This window comes from Erinaceus europaeus, chromosome 4 (assembly GCF_950295315.1).
Source record: "Erinaceus europaeus chromosome 4, mEriEur2.1, whole genome shotgun sequence".
Taxonomy (NCBI): Eukaryota; Metazoa; Chordata; class Mammalia; order Eulipotyphla; family Erinaceidae; genus Erinaceus; species Erinaceus europaeus.
In genome coordinates, this window is record NC_080165.1 from 92,051,684 (window position 1) to 92,065,291 (window position 13,608).

A 13,608-nucleotide genomic window follows, 5' to 3' on the forward strand; every position below is an offset into this window, starting at 1 on the left:
CGTAAATCAAAATATTCTATGTTGTACTACCTGTGTTTATGGAGTCACTTTTATTTTTATTTTTTTGGAAATTGAGTCTCACACATCTATGATTTCACAGCTCCAAGCTACTTTTACAGTGAGAGATAGATAGATACATAGAGACACCACAGGACCAGAACTTCCTTTGTTTCCATAGCACCTCTCATGTGATGATGGGGCTGTAACCAGGCCGCAACTCATGAAGTGTTTGATATAGTGAGAAGTATCTGACCTTCTTTGTTTGACCCTGTTATTTTACTCTTTTGAGCAATAATTTCAATGATAGGAGGGAAACCTAGCTACAAACATGGTTTATGGGAAAAATTACCTCCAAGGAAGTCATTATAGTAGCTTGTTCATTTTCTATTACTGCATAACACAATTATTCGGCAGTAGATGGAAACTGGACTTTTGGTGGTAATCATTGGGTACATATAAATGGGGCTTAGGCAACTTGGATGAAGGGGAATGTGTTGTATGGTGGTAGAAGGAAGCTAGACTTTTGATAGAGATCATAATGCAGTGTATATAGGTGCCAAATTATATTGCTGTAAACCTGAAACCTTTATCTAGCTGTAAACTAATGTTACTTTAATACAGTTTTTGTATGCAAATAGTCACAACCTTAGTGAATTAGAACAATGCCTATTTCTTATCTGATAGTTTCTGAGAATCATTAAGTCTGGACAAAGAATAATTATGTTCTATGCTCAAAGTCTTTATTTATTTATTTATTTATTTATTTACAGAACACTGTTCCATTCTAGGTTATGGTGGTGCGGGGGATTGGACCTGGGACATTGGAGCCTCAGGCATGAGAGTCTGTTTGCTTAACCATTATGCTATCTATCCTTCACCTTCTGCTCAAAGTCTTATAAGCCTAAACTTGACTGCATTCTCATTTGGATTTGGAGATCTTCCAAGATCATGTGGACGTTAGTTCCTTTCACCTTCAGAATGAGATACCTGTCTTCTTATTGACTGTTGACTGGGGACTATTTTTAATAAACAGTGATTCCTCTGTGCCTTAGTCACATGGGACTCATGATAACGGGAAATCTGCTACTCTCGGTTAAATGGCACTTACTTGCTTTCAAGGGATTATTAAGTAGGTTAATATTACCTACATCTTGATTAATACTAAATCAGATGGCTTTTGAACTGAATTATACCTCATAATTTCTTGATTATTGCCAAATGATTTAACCTAATCTGGGAGTGATAGTTCCATCATATCTACTGACTCTGATAACTAAAGAGGATTGGGTGTAGGGCATATACATTAGAAAGCAGGAATCTTGGGGATATCTCAGAATCATATTTTATATAGTAGCCTGACTGAATTAGCAGATATGAGATGGGGTCTAGGCACACCCTTTGTGAAAAACAAGATTGTAATAATCATTGTGGTGAACTGGTCCATGTCTACCTGGATTCTGTTTCATTTAGTTTTTGGTTCTGGAAAACCAAAGGATGGGCCATGTCTGTCTCACTTAAGTTCCTGAATGCTTTAATTGAGACCATAAGCTTCAGCTTCCTATGGAGGTTTATTTCTGAGCTGGCTTCTCAGGAACTCATGCAATGAGGGCATCTTTACTTTTTGTAGGCCAATTGTCTCTATACTAAGTATTTCTTAAAGCAGAGGCATATCTGAAGCCTTAAGAAGATTGAGAGGAAACTTAGCTGTGTCTGGTTCTGTTCCAAACACAGGGAGTTGGTATAGAGTAACCTTAGACTCAGAAACATGCTTAGTTCCTTGTCTGCTATGAACTATGGGTAAGACACCTCAGGAGAAGTGGGTAAAGGAGAATGGAGGAGCGAAACACTAAGGATCCCTGTTTGTTAATTGGAGACTTACCCTCTTCCCTAATAGATTGTTCACTGCAAAGTAATTTGATGCTTTTTTTTTTTTTTTTTTTTTAGCCTGGGAGCAAAGTCTAATCAACTTTTGTTTGTTTCTGTAAAACAACAAAAAAATTTTTTTTTGCCCTTAAGGAGATCATTATTTCTATTGTATGAAGATGGTAGCCCAAACATTAAATGTAATTAGAGCAGATGGCAGTGAATACTTCTATTGTAAAATATACTGATACTTGTAAGCTGGCTTTCATTCTCTTAGCTTCTTCTTTTTCACACTGCCACCACATATTCATTTTGCTTCCCTTCAGGTGTAAAATGGGAAAAAAAAGGTTCCCCTGGTGAATGAAACTGAGGAGCTGTCAAAGGTTCATAGCTAGGAAAGTGTGCTCCCGTGTATTCAATCACTGAAATTAAGTGTTTTCTAAAGCATTGCAGTCACGGGTCCATTGCATGGGGAAATAACACGCTGTAGTCCATCACTTAAAATGTTAACCTTGTCTCTTACTACTGACTGGGAACAGAAACATGTGCTCTGGGCTCTCTGGCTAAATGGCAGGGTGTCAGTTCTGTGGAAAAGGCTTGCATGTATCTGTCAGTCTTCTGATTTGGCTGTATGTGTGAATGTGTACATGTGTATATGTGTTACCCACACACTCCTCACAGATAGACTTACCTATATTTTAAATTCCCTGTAGCTTCAGTGGCATAGCTTGTTGCTGGAAAATGAGAAGAATTGAACCAGTTTCCAGTCTCTCATTGTATATATATCTATTCTTTACTAAAATATTTTGCATGTTAGATTTCAATTTATAGTGCTATACATTTTATTCCATACTATTAATTTATTAGATTTATTCATATATTATTTACTTTTTTATAGAAAATCCATTTGGAATATACTTTTATATTGGTGGGAAATAGATCTATTGTACTGAACATGTGATAGTACTTGGAAATATCAGTCTATACTGATATGCATTGGAAAATTTCTCCCCACCTCTTTTTAATTTTGTTGTCAAGTTTATAGCTAGGGGCTCAGTGCCTGCATTTAGGATGAATCCACTGCTCTTGTGTTCATTTTTTTCCATTTTAAAACCAATTATGGTAAAGACAGAAATAGAGGGAGAGAGGAGAGAGAGAGAGAGAGAGTCAGAAAGAGAGAGAGAGAGAGAGAGAAAGAGATAGATATTCCCACAGCACTGCTTCACCCCTTGTGAAGCTTCCTTCATGCAGGTGGGGGCCAAGGGCTATAATCCAGTTCCTGCTGCATGGTAACTCATACCCATTACCAGTTGTACCACTGCCTAACCTCTCAGTAATTTTTTTTTCTACAAAGATAAAATAGTTTATATTTTAGATTTTGTGGGTCCTAAAGTCTCTATAACACATTGAAAACAACTATAAACAACATATAAATGAATGATTAATGCCATGTCATAAGATAAATTTGGGCTGTAATTTGTTGACCTTATTATAGACCACTGATTATTTTACTTGGTTCTTTGTCTTTGGCACATGATGTAACTGAGATCTTCACATAGTGGGAAAAACAAATATCACACTGTATGAGCTGGGTAGCTATGAAACATTCCTTCTCCAGGACTAACCTCCTTGTCAGAGCTCTCTCAGCTCAACTCTCTGCCCCAACAAGCCTCACAATCACACTCCACTTCTCTGCTCCAATTAGTTAGCATATGTACAGCTTTTAATCATTCCATATAAAAGAGTTCTTTTCACTCTGGCTTTGTTGGTCCACTTTATCCTACTTTTACTTTTTAGCAATCATCATATGCTTTCTATGATTAACTGTCATCTGCCTAAAATATAGGCTCCATGAAGTTACTAACTTGTTTTATGAGTGGACTAGTGTCTAGTGGATACTCAGTAGATTTTACTGAATTTAGTTCTCCATCTGATTCGCAGCTTCAGAAAAGATAAATGTTGAAAAAACAACTGTGATTATTAAATAAGATAATACCTGAGTATACTCAATAAGGGTTAACTATTTCCATTCATTTTTTAAAAATATTTATTTTATTTATTTATTCCCTTTTGTTGCCCTTGTTGTTTTATTGTTGTAGTTATTATTGTTGTTGTCATTGTTGGATAGGACAGAGAGAAATGGAGAGAGGGAGGGGAAGACAGAGAGGAGGAGAGAAAGATAGACACCTGCAGACCTGCTTCACAGCCTGTGAAGCAACTCCCCTGCACGTGGGGAGCCGGGGTTCGAACCTCCATTCATTTTTTAAAAGAAAAATGAGTTTTAAGTGGATTGAGTAGTATGTGCTTTTTTAAGTAATGAAGACTTTACTTTGTAAATAAAATGCCTATCACTGTCTCTAAAACATTAGAGACAATCAGTAATCCTCAACTATCATGATAATGATTTTCTCCACCAAGTAGAATGATCTTCAGGCTTAAAATTCAGAAGAAAGGTGGTTAGAGAAGATTTGAAGAGTGATCCAGGAGGTGGCGCAGTGATAAAGCTTTGTACTCTTTAGTATGGAGTCCCAAGTTTGATCCCCGGCAGCACATGTGCCAGAGTGATGTCTGGTTCTTTCTCTCTCCTCCTGTCTTTCTCATAAATAAATAAAATCTTAAAAAAAAAAGATTTGAAGATCCAGCTGAAGAGACTACATTAATCTTCTGATATTTGATAGTTTAAAATTATTTGTATGAAGCATTGAGTTAACATCATTACTCTTTAAGAAATTATGGAATATAGCACTAAAAAATTAGTTAGTAAGCTTTCCAGTTTTCTAACAAGTAAAGAAAGGTGAATTTGAATTGGGAACAAATTTTTGGCAAAAGGTATTATTGACATTTCTTTGAGCAGCCAATATGCTGGCCAGTATGCAAGGACTTTCTCATGTTATCTCATAATCATGAGGGTTTTAAGCACCAAGAAAGAAAGTGATCACTTAGAACCAACATGAGCTCAGTAAGAACAAATTATGCCAAACTAATTTAATTTCCTTTTTGTTCCCTAAAGAGTTATTAGATTATAGGTCAGGGGCCCTACTCATAATCCTGGGTTTGTAGATGACTGACTTTTTTTATTTTAACACAATAATATTTTTCTTCTGTTTCATAATCAGTTGGATTATCTGCTTTTTTTTTCTAACTATCTATAGTGTCCAGATTAAAGAAGAAAAGGTGATTCAGTCTGCTAGACTTCACTTGGAAAACAGCCTTTACCAAAGTTAGTTATGTAATCTATTGAATTACAATACTAACTTGGTTATGCCATAAGTTATTAAACTGATAGCACTTTATATTAATCATGTATTTGGTTTTTATTTTTCTCAGTGATAGTATGAGCACATTAAGAACAAAGATATGTCCATATGTATCTGAGAGCGATAACTCTGTCTCAGTTCATAATGAGAGACTTGGGATATTTTTTAATCAGATAACAAGTTTAATATCACCCAACAGTGGAATGCAGTTATTACCATAGCTATACTATTAGTTGAGACATCAAATACTATTTCATAAATTGTGTGAAGGTGGGGGGTACTGAGAGAAAACAAACATTCCAAACTTCCCAGTAGCAAATTCCAAATTGGTTAAAGTTTAGCATGCAATGAATGTAAAACACTACAAGTAAGTACATGTAAAAATGTCTTCATCAGAATGAAAAGGTATGCATAAAATAATGAAGGCAGTCACAAAAGGGAACATAAATAAATTTTGTGTTTTTAAAAAATACCTCTATGTAAAAGGCCACCCCTCAAAAAATGTAAAAAATGAAGCTTCACATCAAGTTCTTTTAGTAATTAAAATTACATGTTGCTTTGATTTGATGAGTGTGGGAAACTAGGATGCCATTCTGGTCATGTGTGGTGTGAAGGGTACCAAATATTTGACCTAATATTTATAAAGCAGGTGCTTTATATGCTGAATCATTTCCATACTAAAAGTAATACTTAAAATGATAGCATAGTGACTATGTACCCAAGTAAGAAATAGTCACTCATTTATTTAAAGACATTTTAGCAGGTACTTGATTAAAGGCTAGGCATTGTTATAGGGAGTGGGGAAGCAGATGATAACTAACCAAGAATATAACCAGCGACGCTTACATTCTGTTGGGAGTGGACTGGTGATGAACAAAAGACTCAGTGTTTTTGTCATGATGAATGCCTTGATGAAAATAAAGCAGAGTAGGGATGGAGAGTGTTCTTTACAGAGAAGAACTGTCTTTTCCTATTTCTGGGGTTTGCTTGCTGAAGAAGGCATTCTGGTGGGAGGTAAAAAAAGTTCTTCCTTGCCTTTGTCATCCAGGTGAGAATGTGAGTAGAGAGATTCTCTTACTCTATATCCTCAACTACCAGAACTCAGAACATACTAGCTTGTAAATAGATCTTTTCTTTGCCTGGTGTTCCTGCTTGCTGATCAATGGCTTCTTTCAAGATAACTCTAGTGGTGTCGCAAGTACATTTAAGGTGACATGTAAGATTTGCAGACACTGCACATTCACTGAAGTTCACAGAAGTACTGACATGGGATAAGGAGAAATCAAATTGCATAAGTTTCTGAGCTCAGGCAGAAAAGTTTCACTTTTTTTTGTGGTGGTTGGTGGCTGATTTGAGGTTATGTGTACTGAGGTAGAGATGGGGATGTAATTGTTCTGAAGAGTTTTTATGTCTCTATTTCCATATCTACCCTTATGTTCCCATAGGGAAATGGTTTCTTCAGCTGAAAAATGTACCTGAGTGATTTGTTTATCACAAAGGAGAAAATTAAATTTAAAGTTGAGTACCCTGGGAGCTATAGTGAAAAGAGCTTGTATTCATTGGGAGTGAAATCTACATTGACCTTCAGGATGTACTAATGGCCCAGAGTTTACTTTACCAGAAGTATTGCATTCAGTTGAGAGGTCTTTGAATATTTTGCTAAGTCTTTTCATCAATGCTATCAAAGTTTTCCTTTTTTGCTTGATTGAATCAAAGTGATAAGGATTGGATGATAAGGATATTGTATAGTGACCCATTCCCACTGTTTCAGAAGTATTACCTTGGAAAGACTATCAGTGTGTAAACTATGAAAACACAGGAGAACTGAAATTGGTATGGCAGACTGCATGTGATGTAACATTTAAAGTCTTTTTAAATGGATGATTTCACCAACAGCATTAGATCATGGAGAGATATTGTTCTACTTCCTTTGTTAGTTGTTAGATAATTATACTTTATTAAAAGTTTTTATGGAGCCTTGTTTTTGCATTGAAGCACAAAGTCTCAACAAAATATTATATATCTCAATATACCTTTCTTTTGCTAGAGAGAAGGGTGGGCACAGGAGAAGTTGATTAGCTTTTTTTGATAATAATTTTTTAAATTATCTATATTTATTGGATAGAGACAGCCATAAATGGAGAGGGAAGGGGTGATATAGAGGGAGAGAGACAGAGAGTCACCTGCAACACTGCTTCACCACTTGCAAAGCTTTCACCCTGCAGGTGGGGACCTGTGACTCGAACCTGGGTCCTTACACATTACAATATGTGCACTCAACCAGGTGTGCCACCACCTGACCCCATAACCTTTTTTTTTTTCCCCTTTCTTCCTTCCTTCCTTTCTTTCTTTCTTTCTTTCTTCCTTTTCTTTTCTTCTTCTTCTTCTTCTTCTTCTTTTTTTTTTTTTTTTACTACCAGGCTTAGTGCTTGGGTAGTGCTTGGGCTTGGTGCTTGCACCAAGTTCACACTTCCTTGGCCTTCCTCCCTCCCTCCCTCCTTCTTCTTTCTTTCCTTCCTTCCTTCCTTCTTTCTTCCTCTCTTTCTGTTTTTATTTGATAAGAGAGAGAGAAGTTGAGAGGAAAGGAGATAGAGAATCATCCCCCTTGTAGGTGGGGAGCTGGGGCCTTACACATAACAATGTGTATGCTCAACTAGGTTCACTACTGCCTACCTCCTATGTGTTCTTTTTAAAATCTGAAACATTGGCTGGAAAAGTAGCTGACCTGAATAGAGCACCTGCTTTGCCATGCCTGGGACTTGGGTTTAAATCTGGCCCTACCAGATTGGATGAAGCTTTGATGTTGTGGTATTAAAGCTAAAGAAAAAAATTGGTAGAAAATTTCACAGGGATACTGAATCTGAGCCACAGGTCATAATTTGGATACAATTAGCATTGCTCAGTAGAGTGTAAAAACTCAGAAGGTATGTGAAGTCTTCTGGGAAACCCAATGGCTTGTGAAACCTACAGGCTATGCATTTTTTAAGTATTATAGATTTTTGTTACTGATTTGCTCAGGTATTGCTTTAAGAAGGTATGTGTGTGTGTGTGTGTGTGTGTGTGTGTGTGTGTGCACTTATCTATAGATGGCAGGCATACTATTAACAGGTTAATGATTTATTTAAGAAATGATGACAACAAGAACAACAAAAAGGGATAAATAAATATTAAAAAAAAGGAAATGATATAATGGTCTGGGAGGTGGACCAGAGGATTAAGTGCTGGACTATCAAGCATGAGATCCTAAGTTTGATCCCTGACATTGCATATAAGAGCAATGCTCTGATTCATATATATACATATATATATATGGGCTTTTTTTTTTTTTTTTACCTACAGGGTTATTGCTGGGGCTTGGTGCCTGCACTATGAATCCACTACGAATGCTCCTGGAGGCTATTTTTTTTTTCCCTTTTGTTGCTCTTGTTGTTTATTGCTGTTGTTATTGGATAGGACAGAGAGAAATCAAGAGAGGGGAAAACAGAGGGGGAGAGAAAGATAGGCATCTGCAGACCTGCTTCACCACTTGTGAAGTGACCCCCCCTGCAAGTAGGGAGCTAGGGCGGGAACTGGGATCCTTATGCTGGTCCTTGCTCTTTGCACCATAACAAAAACAAAAGAAGAATTATTTATCCTGCAGGAGAAAGGAAGAGATTAGAAGTGCTACTTTAATGAGGCATGGGATGGGTGTTGTTTGAGCATAGACTTGAATGAAATATGAAGTAAGTCATACATATATTTTTGGGTTACAATGAGTAAATGTCCTGAGGTAGGAAGTCCCACCTGACTCCACCACTACACAATTTGACACATGATTTATTATTTTTTTTGAATTTTTTCTTTGTTGGGGGATTAATGGTTTATAGTCAACAGTAAAATACAGAAGTTTATACATGTGTAACATTTCTCAGTTTTCCACATAACAATTCAACCCCCTCTAATTACTACCACCATAGTTCTGTATCCCATCCCTTCCATTAAAGATTTCCTATTTCTTTTTAATTTTTATTTGTGATTTAATAATGATTGACAAGATTGTAAGATACCAGGGGTATAATTCTTTTTTTTCTTTTTTAAAAAATTATTTATTGGGAGCTTAATGGTTTACAGTCAGTAGTAAAATACAATAGTTTGCACATGTGTAACATTTCTTCATTTCTAAGTCACACCTAGACCAATTTCTGAGTGTCCTTTCTTCTTTCTCTTCCCTCTCAGATAAGTGAAAGAGTGCCTGACTTCCTCTGGTGTTTTCCAGATTTAATTTATTTTCAGTGATGGTATAAAATCAAAGATTTCAGGGGCCAGGTGGTGGCACACCTGGTTAAGTGCACACATTACAGGTTCAAGCTCCTGGTCCCTACCTGGAGGGGGAAAGCTTCACAAGAGGTGAAGGAGGTCTGCTCGTGTGTCTCTTGTCTCTTTCCCACTCTGCCTCCTCCTCTCTTCTCAATTTCTTTCTGTCTCTATCCAATAGTAAATAAATATAAAATAAAATCAAAGACTTCTGTTGACAAATATTTTGGGTTCTGGTGGAACTAAGGCCCAGAACCATCTGATTATCTTCCCTGTCCCTCTGGAGGTATCACTAAATTCTTTTTGGGGTGCAGCAGGCAGGAGTTCTGGCTTCTGTAATTGCTTCTTCATTGGACATGGATGTTGACAGGCCAGTTTATACATCAACCTATTTTTATCTTTCCCTAGTGGGAAGGGCTCTGGAGAAGTGACACAATGGTGAAGTTCAGGACACACTGGTGAAGTTAGTTGACTGCCCAGAGGAGTCAGGATGGAATTGTAGTAGCATCTACAAATTGGTGGCTTACTGTTTTCCATAGAGTATGCCAGCTTACATTCCCAACAGTGTGACTGGATTCCTTTCTCTATATATCTTCATCAATACTTGGCAGTGTGACTGGATTCCAACAGTGTGACTGGATTCCTTTCTCTCTATATCTTCATCAATACTTGGCATTTTCTGTTTTGTTAATGTAGCTCATCTTCACAATATGGGATGGATTAGGACAAAATGGATGGAATAATAATGGAGCTGATTATGCTTGGTAAAGTAAGCAAGGAGGTAAAAGGCATTGTGGCTTCAGTCATTTGTTGAGTATAGGACTTGAGATACATGAACTTGAAAAGAAGAAGGTGGAGGAGGAAGAAGTTGAGCAGAGTTTGAGGATGAAGGTAAAGAGGAGGTGGAAGAGAAGAAGAGGAACAAAAAGGAAAAGGAGAAGAAAGAGAGCACCTAGTAGGATGCCCTGCAATCTTTTTTGCCCCCTCCAATCTAGTTTCAGTCCAGAATTCCACATGATCTTGTTAAATATGTTATTTCCTAGCACTCTGCCCAATGGCTTAGTCATTCAGACTCAGTTCTATTAGTACTTCTTGCTCTTGCTTCCTCTGACTTCTTCTCCTTGTCTTTTTCTGTTCATGCCCACTTTTTTTTTTTTTTTAACATTTTCTAGGTAATTGCAGGAAAGCTTCTCCTCAGTACCTGCATCCCACACAAATGCCTCTCTTCTGGCCTCCATGCAGTTCAAAACACATGCAAATCCGCTTCCCATGGTTAGCAGGAGGTCTGGCCCCTTCCAAAGGCCATCTAAGGGGTCCATCCATCTGACCTGTATAGCAGGGATGGAGTGGGGAGCTTGCCAATGGCTAACTATAGGGTTTATTTCAGAATTTTTATAAATATTAAATGTAGCAAGAGCCATGGCCAGCTGAACATTCAAGGGGTGTATTCCCCCTTTTTGTTTTATTAATTAATTTTTTAGGGTTTGGTGAGCTCTCGAGGATACCTTGGCCTTGTGGATTGTAAGGAATACCTGTGGTATGAATAATACCCCAAAGTGAGTGAAAGGCTTTGAATTGTAGGACCATTATCAGTTTTGATCTGAAAGGGAAGCCCATAATGGTAAAACAAGGTACACCAGTTTGGGCTGTAGCCCAGATGATCTTGGAGTATGTATCTGTAGTTACAAAGACATACTTTTGCCTGCCGAACTGTGGGATGTGGGTGACGCCAATTTGCCACACAGGCTTGTAAGCCTTTAAGATTGGTATGGGTATAGCAGTAGGAATGGGTCTTTGGAGAGAGGCACACATTAAACAATGAGACAAATATTGTTGTTAAGTCACATAAGCTGAAATTGGACTACATATAGGGGAACTTTTTATAAATTAAGATCTTACCATATGAGCAGTTGCTTCTTCATGTGAAGGTTTGTACTTGTACCAAGTTAGAAGTTCACTAGAATTGATAACTCAATGATTAGAATTGGCTTATATATCTTTATATAATTTTGGAAGGCCTTTTAACAATAAAATGATTATCATCTCTTTAGTACGATTTAAAGCTCTTTAAACAATTTAAGCACAATATTAGAAATTAGTTTACTGCTAGCATCTTAGTAATTTATTTATTATAGGTTTATCACAAGTTTGTTTAATTACTTCTTCATACTCTTATATTTTAGCTGTATTTTATTTCTTATATAACGCCCTTTGAGTGGTTACGACTAAGGGTGTATATAAAACTTTACTAGATTTTACATCTTAAAATTCTGATATGGACATTATTGATGGGGAAGTAGAGGCCAGCAGCAAGCCAAATTGCCTCTACTTTGCCCTAGTGAGGTAGGGATCTGGGGTGGTAGAGTTCCAGGACACATAGTTTAGGTCATCTGCCCAGGGAAGTCAGGCTCGTTGACACACCATTTAAACTCCTTAGTACTGTTGAGCTTGCAGCAGTTAGCATGTTCTGATAACTCTTTTTAGTCTTCAAGAAACACACATTTCAGTTTTTCCTCTCAAAAATACATCAGGCACCATTCTTTATGTAGGTTAATTGTTGGCATTATAAACATATCTTCTTTTCTTAATGATGTTCTCCCATCTGCCTCCATTACTTCATAGAGAATCTTCTAGGCAGCCATTTTTATAGGACCTAGACTTTACATATATTTAGAATCTGGGTGGGAAAAAGAACTCTGTGGATGTAGGCATACATATGTTGAATGATTACTTTGAGGGACTCACCTTTGCTAATCCAATTTACTTATATTTATCATAATTATAATTCTATCACTATATAGTCTGTTCAGATGTATTATCAGTTTTTGTATAAACCAAATACTACTTTTTGTTATTTTCACATCCTTTGAAAAAACACATTTCTAGTGTGACCATGAATGAAGAAGAAAGCTGAAATTTCTGAAAGGGAGACCAGAGGTGGGAATGAAGACTAGCTATTTACTTCTTTGGGATCTTTTCAATTTTGTTCCCTTACCTTTCTCATTTAAGGCCTGTCATCAAAAGTCAGTTGGCCTATTGCCCGTATTTTCTTTTCTTTCTTTCTTTTTACAAGTACAGAGGGCAAGGCACCAATAATATGAAAAAGGCAGTATAGGAGAATCAAATTGAGCACTTGGAAAGAGGAATGCTCCTATAAAGCAGAGATACTTGGCAGTAGAGCCAGTGAAAAATGATACCAATTACATAAAGCAAAATGCCACCCATCAAGCAGAACATTTTAATTCTCTCTATTCCAGGCTATTTATGACTTTTTGTACAAGACTCAATACATGCCTATGAAAATAAAAAATGGAATTGACCCCATCTGTTAGGTGGAAGGAAGCCTGTGCTAGAAAAAAAGATAAAAAAACATTACCAGCATACTGTTGCAGAATTCCAAAAGTGAAGTGCAGAGGCAATTCAAGTATTATTCTGCTTTTGTATCTTTTCTGTTTGAGTTAGCTCTATGAGGAAGAATTGATGACTAATTTTATTGAAATATTCTTAAAAAGTATATTAAATAAGTTTTAGTTCAGGAATTTTCTGTTTTGATCACTCATGCTATTCTGCTTTAAAACAGAACAAATATCAAAACTGTTTTCCAGGGCAACTTTTCCTTTCAGTTCTGCCGGAGATGGTCCCAGACTCACAGCTGGTTTCCTCAAAGAGTGCCACAAGATGGCGACAATGTCACAGTAGAGAGTGGTCAACTGCTACTCCTTGACACCAATACCAGCATCCTCAACTTGGTGCATGTGAAAGGTTTGTGGAAATTGAAAATGGGTGGTGACATTATTACATATAATTTTTCTACTTTATTGGAGAGTTAATGGTTCATAGTATTGTTCACACATAGGTACAACCTCTCATTTCCCCATGATAGGTGTCTGCAAGACACTTTCTTCCCCAACTTAGGTCCTAATTCTGTTGATGTGAAGCAAGAAAGGAAGAACTTTTGAGGTGAGTTCAGCACTTGGTTTAGAGTTAATTCTGAGAAAACTGATATTTGTGTTATGAAAAAGAAGTAGCGGTCAGAAGGCTCAAAGTGGAAGTCCTTTCTTTTGACTCATAAGTACAAAGCTTGGTTATTTTAATTTTTTTCCAAGTAAAAACTTAATAGTGTTCTCAAAGAATATACTTATTTATTCAAGCACTTTGTAGTCATGCTTGTGCAGGGCAACCCCCACAATATAGC

General features: G+C 36.9%; 1 protein-coding gene across 8 annotated transcripts in view; it reads left to right on the top strand.

Annotated features, from left to right (window-relative positions):
• The window catches only part of PKHD1 (PKHD1 ciliary IPT domain containing fibrocystin/polyductin), a 617,401-nt gene that overhangs the window by 183,469 nt on the left and 420,324 nt on the right, over window positions 1–13,608 (top strand). For all 8 annotated transcript variants that reach the window (XM_007516520.3, XM_060190048.1, XM_060190049.1 and 5 more), the window contains one exon: window positions 13,019–13,175. In XM_007516520.3, coding sequence (XP_007516582.1) covers window positions 13,019–13,175 — 157 coding nt within the window. The remainder of the gene's footprint in view (window positions 1–13,018; window positions 13,176–13,608) is intronic.